The 17,826-nt window shown below is 39.3% G+C and overlaps 2 protein-coding genes across 2 annotated transcripts; both read left to right on the top strand.

The window, feature by feature from the left end:
* Positions 1-592: 592 nt before the first annotated feature.
* LOC114157418 (prostaglandin reductase 1-like) lies at positions 593-12,441 on the top strand. Its single transcript, XM_028038363.1, has 9 exons — positions 593-735; positions 2,254-2,375; positions 7,152-7,197; positions 7,542-7,601; positions 8,926-9,093; positions 9,675-9,948; positions 10,737-10,842; positions 10,974-11,092; positions 11,228-12,441. Exons 2-9 carry the CDS (start codon positions 2,270-2,272, stop codon positions 11,336-11,338), a joined length of 990 nt encoding a protein of 329 aa, XP_027894164.1. The 5' UTR covers positions 593-735; positions 2,254-2,269; the 3' UTR covers positions 11,339-12,441.
* Positions 12,442-13,807: 1,366 nt separating this feature from the next.
* On the top strand, positions 13,808-17,605 carry txnb (thioredoxin b). Its single transcript, XM_028038365.1, has 5 exons — positions 13,808-13,967; positions 15,252-15,356; positions 15,734-15,799; positions 16,061-16,126; positions 17,238-17,605. Exons 1-5 carry the CDS (start codon positions 13,944-13,946, stop codon positions 17,298-17,300), a joined length of 324 nt encoding a protein of 107 aa, XP_027894166.1. The 5' UTR covers positions 13,808-13,943; the 3' UTR covers positions 17,301-17,605.
* The last annotated feature ends 221 nt before the right edge of the window (positions 17,606-17,826 follow it).

Genomic DNA, 17,826 nt, shown 5'->3' on the forward strand with positions numbered 1-17,826 from the left:
TGCAATAGCTATTTTGTTAAACCATTCCACACAGGCCAGTCCTGCCCACATGCATTAATGACCCTCGGTCATCTACCACCCTAACTTTCTTGGACAACTTTTGATAGATGCTGAGCTCTGCAGACCAATAACCCTTTAAAAGCTGTAGTTTTGGAGATTCTCTGACACAGTCGTGGTCCATCTCGTACTCAACCAACTCTTATGCCTGCCTGTTCTTCCTGTTCCTTACACACCAACTTTGAGAACAATATGTTGTTTTTCTGTTTTAATAAGCACACCCACTAACTGGTTCCATGATCAAGAGAAAATCACCGTTTTTCACCTCACCTGTCAGTAGTCATAAATGTATAACTAACCCTTTTGTATCTGTTTGTAAACCCTTTTGTATCTGTTTACTTAAACTGTGGCAATAGCTCATGTTATTGTCTGAAACAGCAAGCGACAGTCATTGTGGTTTGAACTTTAAGCTGTAACGCCTTTCTACTTGGCTTGAAGTGGAGCTCCGTCGCAGTGCGCTACGTCATACGTAAGTTGTTTGGCTAAACTTTAGACCAATCACGTTTCACGTTTCAAGCGTTTTCCCGCCCTCTCTTCTCGAGGCATTTAACATCACAAAGTTTCGCTGACTAGTGAAACTTTATTTGGTGGCTACCCCACAGTTAGATCTGACAAACTAAAGTTCTCGCGGTTTTTACTGAAAGAAACTGAAATAAGGAAGTGCAGCAGCCCGACAGAGTGAGTGCACTTCTTTCATAGGTTTTGAACTGTTTGCTTTTATGCGTTTTGACTAAGTTAATGATATTTTAGCCTTGCTGGTCCTCCTGTTTGTTTGTTTGTTTGTTTTTGTGTTTCGAACACAGTAATTATACAACCACGTTCGCTTTTTATTCTCATGCAAATCGTTACACATTTGGTCGAAAACAATGGCATCTTCCTGCTTTTTTATGTTTACAGATGCTCGCCTGGATACGTGTAGGCATGTTTTGTTTCAGATTCGCTCATTTTTGTTGAAGCAACAGCTGCTATCAACGGATGTCTTAATATTGAATGTGATTAACGTCAAAAGATAGAAGCAAAAGCTTCGGTACTATCTTAAGATGTCTGCAAAACCATTCCTAATCTATTTACACGTTGCCTCTCAAAAGTTTGGTTTCTAATGATTTCAGAGTGTGGGGGGTTTTGTTTGCTACTTTTCTATTGGTTTGTGTCCAGTCTTTGTACTTTACTTTGGTCATTTATTGTCCATAAGTTTATTGGCTTGAAGAAATAAGCCAATAAACTTTAAAAAGTAGGCAAAGGGCATCTGAAAGTGATGTATTCATAAAACACTAGACCTAAGAGATGCATATGCTAATAGTGCCCTGAAAATGAACTTTTTGGTCCTATGCTATTTTTCTATGCCGGAATACTAACCCTTTTTCATAGATTCAACTGAAAACATGAAACCAAACCATGAAGTAAAAATGTTCGTAGTTTTCCATTATTTGTATACAGTCTTGACTCACGTTGGAGGTTTTTTATGCCTGATGATTCATAGGTTGGAGTTTTAAGGATTTTTAAAGTGATACACTTGACGAAAAATGCCCAACAAATCTCATATAAAGCTTAGGCAGGTTGGGTACTAACCAGAGCTCACTGCTTTTTTGGACTCTTGTGAGTTGGCTAAATAAAATGCATATCTGCAGAGCCCGTGTAGGGCCCCTTTTGTAGGTCTTGGCTTTGTGGGTATTGAAAAAAGTAATTCTTGAGAAAGAAATCTAGCACCAAATCAAGAGTTATCCTCTGTCAAATATATGTTGGTGACTACGATGTACCATTATGTAACCCTAGGAAGTCAATCTGAGACCAATTTTTGATCATTTCCTGCTGATTGGGAAGTTGCGGAAGTGCACTGCTTTCACAAAAGTAAAAGAAATATAGACCCTTATGTTGTGATTATGAGATAAGATGTCTACTTTTTTTTCCCTTCGTTGAAAGCAATGCACTTGCGTAGGATGTGCCCAATGAAAATCTTGGAAAGACTTTTGGAAAACCTAAAGAGCTGACCACATTTTTCTTTTTGAAGCCTGACTCTTTGGAATTATACTTATAGAAATCAGGTGTAACTCAAAATTTTGCAGAAGTGTATAACTATATTTTCTTTATGCATTGTGATGAGGTAACTTTTATTCTTTATAGCACTAAGTGTTTCACAGCTGTGCCACATGTTCCTGCCTGTTTGATCCCAACTGACTGCTCGTTTTTTGCCTGCAGCCCTGAGTAAGTCACCATGGTTCAGGCTAAGTCATGGACTCTGGTCAAGCATTTCGATGGCTTCCCAAAGGACGGCGACTTCCAGCTCAAGGTGGAGGAGCTACCTGAGCCCAACGATGGAGGCAAGAAAACATCCTTTATTGACTTTGAATAAACGTAAAATGTATAATTCCTTGCAAAACTATTCACTTTGAACTTGTTCACATTTCTTTCACTTTACTACTAAACACGAATAACCTTTAGATTTATTTATTTTTGATTTATCCTCAGCATACATGGAGCTATTCTGTAAAGGCCTCAGAGTTGTGTAAGAAAGCATTAGTCTTTATCATAAATACCAACGAACACAGCAGTCAAGGCCAAAGATGTGGGGAAGTTTAAAGCAGCTTTAGGTTATAAAATAATATCCTATGATTAGATCATCGCACAGAGCTATGTTCAGTTTATTATTTTGAAATGTGAAGAGTTTTGGCAAAGCTACAAAACAAATATCTGTTACTAATTCATTTGACTCACGAGACAATTTTTTAAAAAAGTGTTAAGAAGAAATTTGGATAAGATTTAGTTTGTACGGAGCCCTGTAGGGGACATGGGGATTTTTTTTTCTTTTGCGTTACCTCGCAAAACTTTTGCGTTACCTCGTAATACTTTTGCGTTACCTCGCAAAACTTTTGCGTTCCCTCGCAAAACATTTGCGTTCCCTCGCAAAAGTTTTGCGTTACCTCGCAATACTGTACTGGTCAGTTATGCAGCATAATTGAATACTGCAAGCCTTTCCTACGGTGGGCGCCGTACTTTATGCTTTAATATAAGGTTATGTGAGGTATTTCCATGAATTTTAATATCTTTTTGTGAAATATCTGAAGTTTTATATCTTTCTTTAGGATAGAAAGGCACCACAAACCTACGATATAAACAGAAACCTTCCATAAGTAGGAAAGAAATAAAAATACATTATAATTTGGACTATTTCTGAGTTATTATCGCGGGTAATAAATCATCTTACAGTTTTGATTGTGTCTCTGTTGTGTTCGTAACCTGAATGGTTTAAAGAGCTGCTTTCAGTGCCGCTCCATCTTAGCCTTAACAGACATAAACATGCAGTAATAAATCGATTTTCAATCAGTGTTTTGCACCAAACAGTTAATAATAATAAACAAGTTTTCACTGAGGCTCTGTAAGAGCCATATGAATGAAATAAGTAATTTTTGATATGACAGGAGCAGCGGCTTTGACACTTGTGTGGTGGGTGTGTCGATGTGGGAGTGACGTCACCAGGTATGAATGGGAAGGATACTGGCTTTGTGTGTATTAGGAAGCGGTGAGCGGGGCGGTCAGTCCTTGCAAAGTTTGGAACCTGATCATCAAAATGGAATAAATCGATAATTGTGACAGAACAAAGAAAAGGTTTGGAGTTGATTGATAAACGGACAGATGAGATTCCCCGAGTTAACCCAGTGCGGCCCTTTACCATCATTAGTTTGTTGTGTTTTTCATAATAAAAACTTGTTAACAGTAAAAACTGTTTGGTGCAAAACACTGATTGAAAATCGATTTATTACTGCATGTTTATGTCTGTTAAGGCGAAGATGGAGCGGCACTGAAAGCAGCTCTTTAAACCATTCAGACTACGAACACAACAGAGACACAATCAAAACTGTCAGATGATTTATTACCTGCGATAATAACTCAGAAATAGTCCAAATTATAATGTATTTTTATTTCTTTCCTACTTACGGAAGGTTTCTGTTTATATCGTAGGTTTGTGGTGCCTTTCTATCCTAAAGAAAGATATAAAACTTCAGATATTTCACAAAAAGATACCAACATTCATGGACAAACCTCACATAACCTTATATTAAAGCATAAAGTACGGCGCCCACTGTAAGAAAGGCTGCCAGTGTTCAATTATGCTGCATAACTGACCAGTACAGTATTGCGAGGTAACGCAAAAGTTTTGCGAGGGAACGCAAAAGTTTTGCGAGGTAACGCAAAAGGTTTTGCGAGGGAACGCAAAAGTTTTGCGAGGGAACGCAAAAGTATTGCGAGGTAACGCAAAAGTTTTGCGAGGGAACGCAAAAGTTTTGCGAGGTAACGCAAAAGTATTGCGAGGTAACGCAAAAGTTTTGCGAGGGAACGCAAAAGAAAAAAAATTCCCCATGTCCCCTAGAGGGCTCCGTAAGTTTGCTACAGTCCATGTAGAGGACACAGAAAGTGCTCTGGTCAGACAGCGTGAACAAAAGTGAAGCCTTTGACATGCAAAATGCTGTGGGCACTTATTTATTGAAAATAGGTGCAGATTGAGTTGTAAAAATGGCCGTAAGATGAGTACGTCTGATTTAGGAACACCGGCCAAACACAGCGTATGAACAACGTTAAACGTTGAGGGTATTTTCAATTGAAGACCATTTGATTTATGGTTTTAGTAAATCAAATGTGACCGGGCTACAACAATGAACGACTGGCAATATTTAAAATAGCCCTAATTTCCTTAATTTTCGGTGATTGGCAATCAGCCAATACTTGCACGAGAAACCGATATTATCCATTGCCACAAAAGGAAAATCAGCCACTGTCCCCTTTGCTCTGCCGTGAGAGAAGACTGACTGAGACAGAAAACTGCAGTTGGTGGTTCACCCCTAATTTAAAACGATAAAAAGTTAGTCCTACACCAGATCCGTTTGGCTCCAAGCCGATTGCCCATAACCTTTGGTTCCAAAACCAGAATGTTAGCCAATTAGCTGCTTTGCAGTTCTTCACTGTTTTATTTAAGAGCTCTGTGGAGGAAGAAATTACACATCAGAGTGCCTGCACAATTCTTCACTTGTATGGGGGATCAGATTAGCAAATCACAATTGTGACACGTGTCACGACTGAGCTACATTGGACACAATTGTGACACAAGATACACATGCTGACTTTCTAACATCTGGTGGTCTGACCACCAGCAAAATCGAAGACAATGGGCGTCTGTAGTAGAGTTACCATTTTCTAAGGGTGTGGAAGCAAGTTGAGCCGCGTGAATGAAAAGAAAACAACGTACTCCGATACAACACAAAAGACTGCAAAAACAACATTTTTCTTTCAGATTTTAATCTGACAGTGCCACAATGAAGGATTATTGGTTTTCTAAAAGGCACAAAAAAAAAAAACCATAGCATAGTTCTTCACGCAAGTAAAGACTTGGCAGGTGTTGTGTAACCTCTCATTTTAACAGATTAACAGTCACATTTCTGATGTGCAGGGCTGAGTCCTCTCTGCCTGAGCGCTTTCAGACGCTGCAGGTTAAATAAAATCTGAACTTTATCACTAGCAATCACACCACATATTTCTCAGAATCAAACATATTTGCCTTGAGTCAGACCCGTCTGTTTTGTGTGGAAGAATGGGCAATGTGCAAATCTGACAGAGAAAGAACAGTTACAGCAACAAAAAAAACCCAAAAAAACTGGGTGGTTGGTGATCAGCCGTTACTTGAAAGAGAAACCGATTTTATCTACCGATCTTATCTATCTCCGCAAAGTCTGAAAGTCAGCCACTGTTCTTTTTGCTCTACTGTGAGAAATGGCTGACTGAGACAAAAAAACTGCAGTCACCAAAAATAAAAAAGAAGAGATCTATTTGGAAACAGTTTTACTTAAGAGTTACCTGGAGGGAGAAATCACACACCAGAGTGCCTGCAAAATGTCTCTTTTGCTTGTGGGATCGGTTCAGCAAATCACAGTTGTGTCACATGATGGGAAAGACACACATGTGGATTCTCTAACGTTAAAAGATTAGGCTGACCACCTGTGGAAGACAATGGGTGGACTTACCATTTGCTAAGGGTTGTGAAAGCGGGTTGGGCCGTGTGAGTGGAAAGAAAACATTCTCTAATACTACAGAAAAGACTGTAAAAACCAAAGATTTATTTCAGATTTGAATTTGACAGTGCCATCATGGAGGATTATTGACTTTCTAAAGGACACAAAACAACTGAAATTTAGATCCTGACATGAATAAGTGCCTGACAGACGTTGTGACAGTCCCGCCCACCGGGACACGTCTGCACATGTGCAGTTAACAATAACTTCCCAACTGTTGCCAACTTAGTGACTTTTCAGACCAAAAAAAACATAATCATGCTTTTTACAGATCAGTGACTGGCCAGAAACCTGCAAACGGTTCACGTCTACAAATTAATGACCAATGTGTGCTGAATTCAAACGCACACCACACTTTTCAGATTTGCCTTTCCTTCAGCTTCACCATTGAGAATGCTCTCCTTTGTGTTTGTTTGTTTGTTTGTTTATTTATTAGGAGAATAACCTCCAAAGTGGTTATTAATCTTCCTGGGGTCCAACTAATAAAAACACAAAAATATTCATTCAACACATAGGGCAGTTTCACAATTGACAGATAATATGCATAAGATTATTTAGACATAACATTTTACAGATAACGCACATAAACCTGGATTTAAAAAAAATAGCAATTTCTGTGCTCTTTTGAAAGAAAGTGTGCTTTTTAAATCTTTTCAATCTTTGCTTTAAGATGGAATAAATTTCTGAAAAGTGCATTCCATTTTTCAAGAATAAAGGGACTGAATTCCCTTTATTCTTGGAATAAATTCAGTAGACAACAGATTTCTGTTACAAGTTCGTCTTTTCACAGTTTGCAGTTCCGTCTCACAAGAGTATCTGGTAAAATGATTATGCATCTGATGAGAATAAATAAGTTTTTCACGAAGTGATTCAGGTCTCCCTGTTCGTGTTGATCTGTCACATAAAATCCCAATAAAAATATGTCTCGGTTTTGAGGTTGTAGTGTCACAAAATGTGAAAGGCCTTTACGGGCTTTGAATGCTCTCAAACTCTTTCTAAATAATCTTTAAACATCAAATTGTTTATTTCTTTCAGAGGTGCTTTTGGAAGCGGTTTTTCTCAGTGTGGATCCATACATGAGGTGAGTTTTCTAGCGTAAACTTCCAGAACGTTGGAAAACTGCTGAAACTCTCTGTGCCTTTAAATCTAGACTTAAAACTCACCTGTTTGGAGTTGCTCTTGAAGCATAATCGTTTAAGAATGTAAAGATGGCACTTGACTAAATGCGCTGTTTCAATTGCCGATTCGATGTTGCATGGCTTTGTGTTTCTGTGTTTTTATGATGTGAAGCACTTTGAAATGCCTCGTTGCTGAAATGTGCTGCACAAATAAAATTGCATTGATTTTCACTGGCTTTAGAAAGCAGTCGTGCTAAGACTTCAACAAACGGTAATGAAAGAGGTTTGCTGCTTCTGGTGTCCGCAGGCCGTTCAGCAGGTTCCACATGAAGGAAGGGGACGTGATGATCGGAACGCAAGTGGCGAAGTAAGAAAGACGACCGCTGTCCCGCTCGCCCACCGAAAAAACCTTCACGATGCATTTAGCATGTCTGACGCTTTCCAAAGCAGAATTCATCCTGTACTTGTGGGTTATTACCAAAGCCTTTGGTTCAGTGTGAGTCTGTAGCAGAGAGTACGCGCCCTAAACATTCTTGGCTGGGTCCTTGTAGATACATATCTGTTGATATTTTGTTGATGACCTCCAGAGATAAAGCTCTAGGTAAAAAAAAAACAAAAAAAAACGCTTCCAGTAAAATCCTGGCAAGATTATGTCTCGCATTTCCCACATTGTCAAGCTTTACAACAATGCAGAGGAAAACGTCTGGATAGTTGAAGTGCAGCCATAGCAGAAAACCCAAACGGCTCTTCAGATGTGCGAGAAGTTAACCATTAACTTCAAGTGTCCACTGAGATCTAATAAATAGTCTCTATATGAGAATTTTATTTTTATTTTTTTAGAAGGGGAATAAAACAGAACTTCAGCAGTTTTATTACATTGTGCTTTGGTAATTTAAGTTGCACAACAATTTAAAATAAATAAATATGTTGCAGTTCATTCAAGCTCCTTGTAGTTTTCAAAATACTTTATATATAAGACCACGCCACCAGGGGGAGCAGTAGTGAGCCACCGAATGCACATCTAGTAATGTAAGACTGGGAACAGATATAGGATAGAATAGAAATGTTCTCCAAATGTAAGGACACAATAAGAAAAAGAAAAACAATGTCATGAAAAAGCAGCACATACAGATGAATTAGTTTTTCACCAACTCCGATTTCAAAGTCCAACATGGCTGCCTCACATGTAAGAGTCTAATAGCTGTTTGACAATGTAATTTGCTACAATGATTGAAAGTACAAAGAAATAAATGCATTACTCTTTAGCTGAACTGGTAATAATTAGCCTGACTGCTGAACACAGCAGAACTAGATACCAGGACTTTTTTCTAGGTCCACACAGAGACGAACACGGTAAATTTTCATAAACAGTTTAGAAAAAACATGCATCCCACAGTATCAAAGACTGACACAAAACCACACGGCGTGCGTAACATAGTCATGTAGCTTTTAAAATGTAATCATTAATCAAATTCCACTTTAAATAGTGTTTTATTATGTCGCTTTTCTGGTTCAAAAATATTGACGGGACTAATTTGCTTCTGTGGAATTTTTTCTCTTAAATTTAATTGCACAAGCCCCCAATGGACAACACTCTTCTTACACCTGATGTATTCTTTGTCATGACACAAATGCATTTTGTCCCACGACTGAATCGGAAATGTCACTGACAGGTAACTGTTTGTGTGCAGGGTGGTTCAGAGTAAAAACCCAGAATTTCCTGTGGGGAGCCACGTTGTGAGCAACAGTGGTTGGAGGAGCCACTCAGTCAGCGACGGGACAGACCTCACTCCCATCATGGCCGACTGGCCTTCAGACGTTTCGCTGTCTCTGGCTCTGGGTTCCATCGGCATGCCAGGGTAAGACATGCTGCACGTAGCCAAATTACGCCAATTAATCCCTCCAGTTTTTCTGCGAAATTCACGCAAATTCAACACATCCATACAGTTTTTCGCATTCATTCATAATTGGGAGTTTATTGAACATTTTTTGCAAAAATGATGGAAAGCGTTAAGTTTAAATGATGCTAACTTCCACCTGCGGATGGCAGCATTTCTTACCTCTAATACACTGCTGTCTCAGTCTGAATTGGTATCAAGTTATCATCTGTGATCGATGTGGAGAGTAACAAAAAGTCACAAATATCACAAAAGGTCTTGCAAATATTTCTGGCGTCTTTCCGCAAAATCAGTGATTTTGATTGCAGAAAAATCATGAAATCGTAGAGGGATTGATCAAGCTATTTGTTTGTATTTTAACTGTTTTTTTAGTGAATCTTGTTGATACATTCTGGCACAACCAGCCTTTTGAGAACAGTCGTGATCTTGATGTGGCCCCGAAATGAGAATAAACTTGACCTGAATTCAAAAGAGGCTGGAACTGGCGGGGAAAACAGGATTTGGGAGTCGATTGTCTTTTATTTATTTTTTCCTGTCTGCAGGCTGACGGCCCTGTATGGGATAGAGGAGGTTCTCGGACTGCAGCAGAACGAGACTCTGCTGGTGAACGCCGCAGCCGGAGCTGTGGGAAACGTGGTGGGACAGATCGCCAAGATCAAGGGCTGCAAGGTGGTGGGTTCGGCCGGGTCAGACGCCAAAGTGGCTTACCTGAAAGAGCTGGGCTTTGACGAGGCTTTCAACTACAAAACTGTCCCTTCCCTGGAGGAGGCGCTGAAGAATGCTGCTCCTGAAGGATATGACTGCTTCTTTGAAAATGTAAGAGAGGTTTTGGTGCCGTTGTCTTGAAATAACCAGAGGTGGGTAGAGTACCCAACCGTCGTAGTCAAGTAAGAGTAGCATTACTTCAACTCTCACTTTTACTCAAATAAAAAAGTATTTGGTGAAAAGTCTGCTCAAGCAGTAACTGATTAAAATGTCTGATTTCATTTTTTTTTTTTAAATGTCATCAAGTAGACAAAAATATTAAGTCATGTTCAAATTCTGGTATTTTAAAGACCAAAATACCAAATTCAAGCAGAATAATTTTTTTTCCCCAATGTGAAGCTAATACGTACAGTAGGTTATTTATACGTAGTGCGTGTTGGAAAAGGGTAAAATGGTTCCAGGGACAATGTGTGGTGTTTATGTGTAAAAATGACACAACAGACTCGGCAGGTTCATGTGGAAAATAACAGCAGAACAACAAAGATTGTGTTCAAATTGTGTCTCACTGTAACCTAAAGTGTAGACGTGCAACTGTGTTTGGTGCATTTCTGGTTAAAAATATGTTTGTTCTTCATTCAGTGAAGTTACTTCTAGTGGGTAGAGAAGTCAGAGATTTTACTCAGATAAGAGGAGTGATACTTTGTAACAATATTACTCAAGTAAAAGTAAAAAGTATGGTGTTGTAAAACTACTCCCAAAAGTGCATCATTTAAAAAAAAAAAAAAAAAAAGTTGCTCAATTAAATGTAACTTAATGGATATAGCTAGTTACTGCCCACCTCTGGAAAAGTTTACGTTTTCGTCCAGTTTTTGTTTGTGACAAATTTGCACTTTTATTAGGTCGGAGGTTATTTTTCAACTGTCGCCCTTCCACAAATGAAGACCTTTGGAAGAATAGCCGTGTGTGGGAGCATCTCCACTTACAACGACGGCACACCTCAGACAGGTGTGTAAATCTGTACGTTGTTCAGATTATAATCTGAACAATGTGGTAAGTCTCACATTACCACTTGTAGACAGGTAATGTAGGCAGGGTGCGGTTCTGACCCGATTTGTTTCAACTGGAACATTTCTCAGGGCCTTACCCGCACATGACGATGATCGTGAAGCAGCTCAAGATGGAGGGTTTCACGCAAAACCGGTGGCAACACAAAAACCCCGAAAGCCTCAAGAGAATGATAGGCTGGCTACAAGAGGTATGGTCATTATTTCAGTTGTTTTGAAATAACAAAACACGTTCAGATTCTGTTGTGTTTTGGGTAAACATTCAAACGTTGATGTCATTCAGCATCGACGTGATTAGATTTAATATATTCATTCTGCCTCCGCAGGGGAAGCTGAAGTGCAGGGAGCACATCACAGAAGGATTTGAAAACATGCCAGCTGCTTTTATGGGGCTGCTGCGCGGAGACAACATCGGCAAGGCTGTTGTTGCAGTGTGACCCCTTGCCAATGGGAGGCGCTGACGAGTTTACGCATAAAGAAGGCAGCGTCGATGAAGGGGGTTCGTAGTAAATAGTTAGTATAGGTTTCTTAGATATTTCTGTTAATGGGGTTATAAATGAGCTAGGGACTTTTCGTTTAGTCAAACATTCTTTGAGGAATCATTAAAGCATTAAATGTGAAACAGTGCACCAACCTCAACACTTGACAACGTGACCTTTGGGGGCTGCTAATAAGGGTGCAGCCCAGAAAGGTCCCACCCATTCTTGGGGTTATGTAACTTCTGCCAAGCCTCACTTCCCTAATCGTTCTGTACTTTGCCTCACTTGCAGATAGCTGAGGTTTTCTATTGAGGGGTGAGCTAGCTGACTGTCCAGTCTGTGGCTTTGGTTTTCTCCTGCTTCCTTCCTGTTTCTTGGTATACATGCATTTTCTATCTAACATAGCTAAAGTTGCATGAAAAGTATTCAGGAGACCTGAAAAATTAGTGGTTCTGGAGAAAAGAAGGAGGAAGTTAATTCAGTCCTATGCTAGACCAACATGAAGTAGTGCTTATAATACAAATCTGAAATGTAGGGGATGCATTTGTATTGTTTTTTTCTCAGGCCATGTCTTACTAGAAACTAAACCTCCATCCTACTTTGAAGTCTTTATGACCTCTAACCGGTATCCCAGGCAACGCTAACATCACTACTTCATCCTGGTCTATCACAAAAACTCCATTGAAAATAAATGTAGGTTTGTGGTGACTAAATGTTAGTCAGACTTCAAGAGGCATGAATACTTTTTGGAAGCTTTAGTATCTTCACACCCTGACTTTACTATAAAAGTTTACTTTTCTACTTGTAATATGTTTCTAATAGTGGTTATATAGACTACAAGCCTAGTCGTTTGTTGTAATGAAACACAAGAGGCACCAGAAAGTAAAGATTACTAGGATGTTATACATACTCACAACTTTGCAAATACTGTTGTTGATTTAACGTACACGGTGTATTGTACTTGTCTTTAGTATTTACTGCAAGCTTTTGTATGAAAAAAATAAATGATTGTTTCTCTGAAATCTTTTAGGGGGAAAATGAATAAAACATGTTGTATTGTTGTGCTCTTTCTTTTGTTACTCTTAATGTTTTGTCAAGGTCATCTTGACCTTTCCCCAGTCGCATCTCATGCTTAAAGTCATGATCCCTGAGGGCCTCCGAAGCCGGTCAGAAGATCTCGGTCAGGAAAAGAGTAATGAAGAACGTTAAAGAAAATGCATATACCATGGATCGCAGTGAAGAAGTTGTGGAGAACAAGCACTGATGCCAAGAACTGGGAGTTCCTCCAAAACTAATGAAAGTACTGGTAGAAAACTGGCCAGAATGCCTGCCAAGAGGAATAAAGCATCATAGGTTTTTCTTACAGTTTAAAGGCATAATGAATTTACTTTAAACTAAAGTTTTCTTTAAATAAAGTGCCATTATATATATATATATATATATATCTGTTGTAATAAGGTGCTATATAAATAAAGTAAATTAAAATTTATTCCTGAAATTGATCCAAATAAGAGCAAAGGCTATTGACCTCGGCCATGCTGAAAATATGCTTCTTCCTGTTTTAGATTGTGTGTTTTTTGTGCAACCCCGTCGTTTGTTTTTAGATCTAGAATAGAGATTGAGAAGAAGGACGTGAAGAGTGACGGCGCAGGGGCACGTACACGTCGTCATTTTGCGGCGTTACCATGGACGACTTGCCACAAAACTGAGCTGCGCTGAGTCAATCATTTACGGTAAACCAACAATTTGTCAAGTCATTATGACTTGTACCGCTGGGTTCCCGTCATTTTGCCGGTACGCGACGTGGGCGGAAATTGGACACGACACACAATCCGTTTCACATGCAAAACTACTCAAGTTCCGGCTGTACGAGAAACGTCAGTAATGTGCACGATAACGAAGAACTGCTAATAAATAAATACAATTTCTTTATTTAATAAAGTCAGCCAATTTGATGAAAAAAGAAAGAAATGGAGAGTTTTAGCCTAGTTTTTTATTCTCTGTGGCCTATCCCGTGTCAGCGCTGAGATGGCATTTGATTGTTCGTTTCCCTTTGTAGCCGACACCACCTTTATACTAATATACTATTTAGATACAAACCCCATCACTTCTGGCTGGACCTTGCGCCGGTGAACCAGAAAGGAGCAGCCTTAGTACTGGCGCTGCTCCTTCTTACGTCTCCAAGTATATAAAACTGAATTCATTCATTTCCATTCATGTTCATACACCATTTATAATAGTTTTCAGAATAAAAGTAATCGTACGATGATTTAATTTACAATTTTAAAAAAAAGCATAGATAGAAATCGACATAAAATGAAAATACAATTTATTATATTACAAAGTTTCAATTTGGCTTAATTACGGCGGAAAACTGCATTTTGCATCGGTTATTGAGCTAAAGACTTTTATTTTGCCAACTGTCTAAACTGACTTCCGCTACTGCTTAGACTAGCTTGACCGAGGCTTTAAAAGACCTGAGGACGTTCGCTGCAACGAAGGTGTTTTTCCAAACCCCGAGGCCAGCTATTTCCGTCGAGGCACACATCAAAAGGCAGTTATCATGGTCCGGGAAGTGAAGGATTTAGTAAGTACTTATTTTGTCGGGCAGGGTCTCGATTTTACAGCCTTAATTTCCATCATGTTTGCCATTATTACTTTGGGGTTTGGTAGGACAGAAACGCCTCCATGCTTTTTGCCCCGGCGCCTCTTTTACAGCCCTTGAGTTATCGTGATGCTTGATCCATTATCCGGGCCTGTCTGTTCGGAGTTCACTTAGCTACGTTTATACACGAGATCTGTAGCTGTTAATGGCTTATAAACCCGCCACCGTGGTCCCAGCAGGCTACACGAGGCTGGCTGGGTCATCGTGCGCCAGGCTGCTGTAGCCCTCGCCGCTGGTATGAAGTTGGCTTCCGATTCACAGCGCTTGAATCCCGTGGTTCGCAAAAGGGCTGCTATCTCATTGTATTCTTATTTATTTAAATATTGCGTGCCTTTTTTTTCTTTTTAATTAAATCCACTTTAACATCGAACTAAATTGATCAGGTTCTGTATTCTTATAATGTAAATATATACGTTTAAAGTAGACTGCTATATTAGAGACCATAGAGTTGAGTGGTCAAGCTTTTGTATAAATATTCTATCTAGTTATTGAAGCGGAATATAAGGGAATTTGGAGGCTAAAATAAGCAGAATTAGCCCTTTACTTGGCTGCCAAACGAGAAGCCAGTTCCGCGCCGTCTTAGCCCTTAGCTGGTACACCTCCGCTGTCAACATGTGCTCAAAAGTAGTGCTTGGACTCTGTGCCCGTCTGGTTTACTTGCTAGAATCTTTTGTACACAAAAAGTAAATAAAGTTCAGGAGCAGACTAAACTCAAAAGTTGGGAGCTTGTGGAGCAGTTAAACGTTAGGCTACGCCGCCATTCACAGCAGGCCCAGGACGAAGGGTGGAGACACTGATGGTACTTAAACATCTGAATATTTAAAAAAAAATGCAGCTATCCGATATGGAGACGGTAGCAGAATTGTGACTCGATGATCTGTCTGTTTAGCACAGCATCCAAACCACAACGACCCGAAAACGACGACAGTTATTAATTTCAGCGAATGGATGGATGGATGGATATTTTGAATCGTGGGACTGAGCACAGTGACAAAAGATGTTGAAGAAATGTAGATCTCTACTTTTAAAAACAGGCGAAAGGTTTAAAAAAAAAAGGGGGGGGGGAAAAATTAAAATTCTCCCCAAACTGTTGTGCCTTGCCAAACTTTATACCCTTAGCATCAGCACAGGCAAGGGCATGCCAAAAATAAGAAAACACAACACAACCCAAGTTTAAAAATGTTCTGTGTGTAATCTGTTTCACAGGCAGACTTTGAGTCCATCCTGAAGGGGGCTGGAAACAAGCTGGTGGTGGTGGACTTCACAGCTACGTGGTGCGGTCCCTGCAAACAAATTGGCCCACAGTTTGTTGTAAGTGGATGGGCTTTGAGTCCGAGCGTTTGTTTAAATGCAAACTTTGCGTGCAGCATTAGGGCGGCCTTTGTAAAGTGAAACTATGGTAGCAAGCAGCTCTGAACCAAATGTTTTGGATCATTGCCCTCAGCGGCTCAAAGGGTGTGGCATCTGTTTGGAGAGGAAGCTTGTTGCTGTGGCAACCTTTTGTTTTGCTTTTCCCCACCTTGAAGGGAAATGCTACACAGGAATACATGGTTACTTTGACTAAAGCTGATACCTTTTCATGGAAAAACATTTATTTAATAACTTGTGTTGGATACCAAAATACTTTTACTTAAAAAAAAATTCTTTGCACATTTTTTATTTTTAATATTCAACTGGCTTTCTTCCAGGCACTGTCGGAGCAGGCTGAAAACAAGGAGGTGGTTTTCTTGAAAGTGGACGTAGATGAGGCTGAAGTAAGTCTCCTTTTTATTTCTTAATCATTGTTGATTTTAATATCACATCATCCAAAGTCCTTTATGAAACTAATAGTTGAAATTGGTATTTAATTTTATACAAACAAATTAATTTACAAAAAAAGATTCAGGTTATCATAAAATGCCATGTAGGAAAAATGCCTTCAATAATTAGCAGCCCTGATTTTTTTTTTGATTTTTAAATTTTTTTTTAAGCACTTGTGGTAACCCCATAAAATGTATATTTTCTTGTTTTGTCAGGATGTGAGCAGTCAGTGCAAAATTTCGTGCATGCCTACATTCCACTTCTACAAGAATGGCGAGAAGGTGAGTCCAAACACTCATTTGTAAGATGTTTCGTTTCTAAAATGTGTCCTCCTCCCTTTTGGAGGAATGCTAGTCGTCTGTAATTTCAGAGATCAGGATCCCGAAAAGTTACGAACACGTTTTTGTTAGAATATTTGCTCTGCATGGTTCTTACGTATTTGACAAGTTCAGTTTAAGAGGAGACGCATGCCGTGGGTTGATTGGGGGAACTGTTCTGGTTTTGTTGTTTAGTCCGTTTCATCTGACAATTTTGATGCAACAGCTTTCTACATGCATGTCCACAATGACTCTGGTGTAAAAACAATGATAGTTGGGGTTTCTCTAGAGCTCAAACTCTCAGACTGAAGTGTGATATTATATCCTGCTCTTTAAAGTGAGACTACAGAATCATGGTCACAAGGATGAGATTTTAACTTCTTTTTTCCCCCCCTACACAGAGTAAAGATTTACTATTGAAACCATTTTAAGGCATCTGTAATTAATGTAAAATAATTCAGTTCAGCTATTGTAATTGCAGTTTTTAAATTCTCAGATACATGTTCCAAACCCTCACAAAGAGTAATGACAAAAACTGTCGGCACTATGAATCATATTCACTCGTGGGTTAAACTCGACTTGTTTTAAATTGCATCTCATTTTATTTTATGGAGGAAGTGGAACAGACTCTGACATTAGCTTTTTGACGCCACCCAGTGGCGTGTTTTTCTTCGAAATGTCGCATTCATTGAAGTTACCACGTTTTTAGTTCGTTGTTTTAAACCAGTTGGTCTGCGGTCACTCAGCAGGTGTGACCCCCCCTCTAGTCTTTTATTAGTGAAAAGCTGCACTATATAATAAGAACCACAGAATCAAACACTGAGAGGCTCAAACAATAAATGAATGAGCTCTAATGGTTTGACTCTCAGGTGGCTGAAAAGCAAACCGGTTCTTTTACTGAACAAAAGAACTGGAACCAGAATAGCGCCGTCAGCCAGGCTTTAGATCAGTTTGAGACATGTTAAATGATAAAACAAGATCACGAAGTATCTTGTTTTATCATATTCCATCTCCAAATGTAGGAGATGGAATATGTCACCATTATGCGTGGTAACTCTCGTTTTCTGTGTTTCAGGTGTTCGAGTTCTCTGGAGCCAACCTGGCGACACTAAAGTCCAAACTTGAAGAGCTGAGATAGACGCTGAAATCCTGCTGACCAATCCACACACGACCACCCTACACAAAGCCTCCAGAAGAAGCTGTTACCCTCTAAACACGTCTGAAAGGATTCCCTTTTAAATTTCATGTAACCATAATGTCCGCTGTCCCATTTCAGCAATAACTTATGTTCCACCGTTTATGTAATGACCCTGTGGTCCCGTTTAATTCAGTGTGTCTCGACTGTCTTTAGACTGAGCTTCAGCTAGATTCCAAAAATGACTGACTAAACATGTCTGTATGTTTCAAAAAAAGGTGGATTTAATAAACAGTGAATCCAAAAAATCTTTTTGCAGTTTTTCATTTAAGTAGAAACACTAGCTGACAGAGATGTGAACAAGACTGAATGCTACAGAGCGGTGGATTCATGCTGACGGGAAAGGAAAGTGCCTTCAAGCTTTTTTGTATGGTTTTGAACTTTTAGATTTTAAGTTGGTTTCAAAGAAGGAAACACTAGTCCTCTAGATCATCTGTTATTTTAGTGTAGGAGACATGATTGCTAATTT

Source organism: Xiphophorus couchianus, chromosome 14 (assembly GCF_001444195.1).
Source record: "Xiphophorus couchianus chromosome 14, X_couchianus-1.0, whole genome shotgun sequence".
In the NCBI taxonomy this organism is placed as follows: Eukaryota; Metazoa; Chordata; class Actinopteri; order Cyprinodontiformes; family Poeciliidae; genus Xiphophorus; species Xiphophorus couchianus.

Coding starts and splice junctions, on each gene's coding strand:
- txnb (XM_028038365.1), top strand. CDS start 13,944: ATGGTCCGGGAAGTGAAGGATTTA. Junction 13,968..15,251: donor TCCGGGAAGTGAAGGATTTA/GTAAGTACTTAT, acceptor TCTGTTTCACAG/GCAGACTTTGAGTCCATCCT. Junction 16,127..17,237: donor TCTACAAGAATGGCGAGAAG/GTGAGTCCAAAC, acceptor TCTGTGTTTCAG/GTGTTCGAGTTCTCTGGAGC.
- LOC114157418 (XM_028038363.1), top strand. CDS start 2,270: ATGGTTCAGGCTAAGTCATGGACTCTGGTCAAGCATTTCGATGGCTTC. Junction 9,094..9,674: donor GGTTCCATCGGCATGCCAGG/GTAAGACATGCT, acceptor TCCTGTCTGCAG/GCTGACGGCCCTGTATGGGA. Junction 10,843..10,973: donor CGACGGCACACCTCAGACAG/GTGTGTAAATCT, acceptor AACATTTCTCAG/GGCCTTACCCGCACATGACG.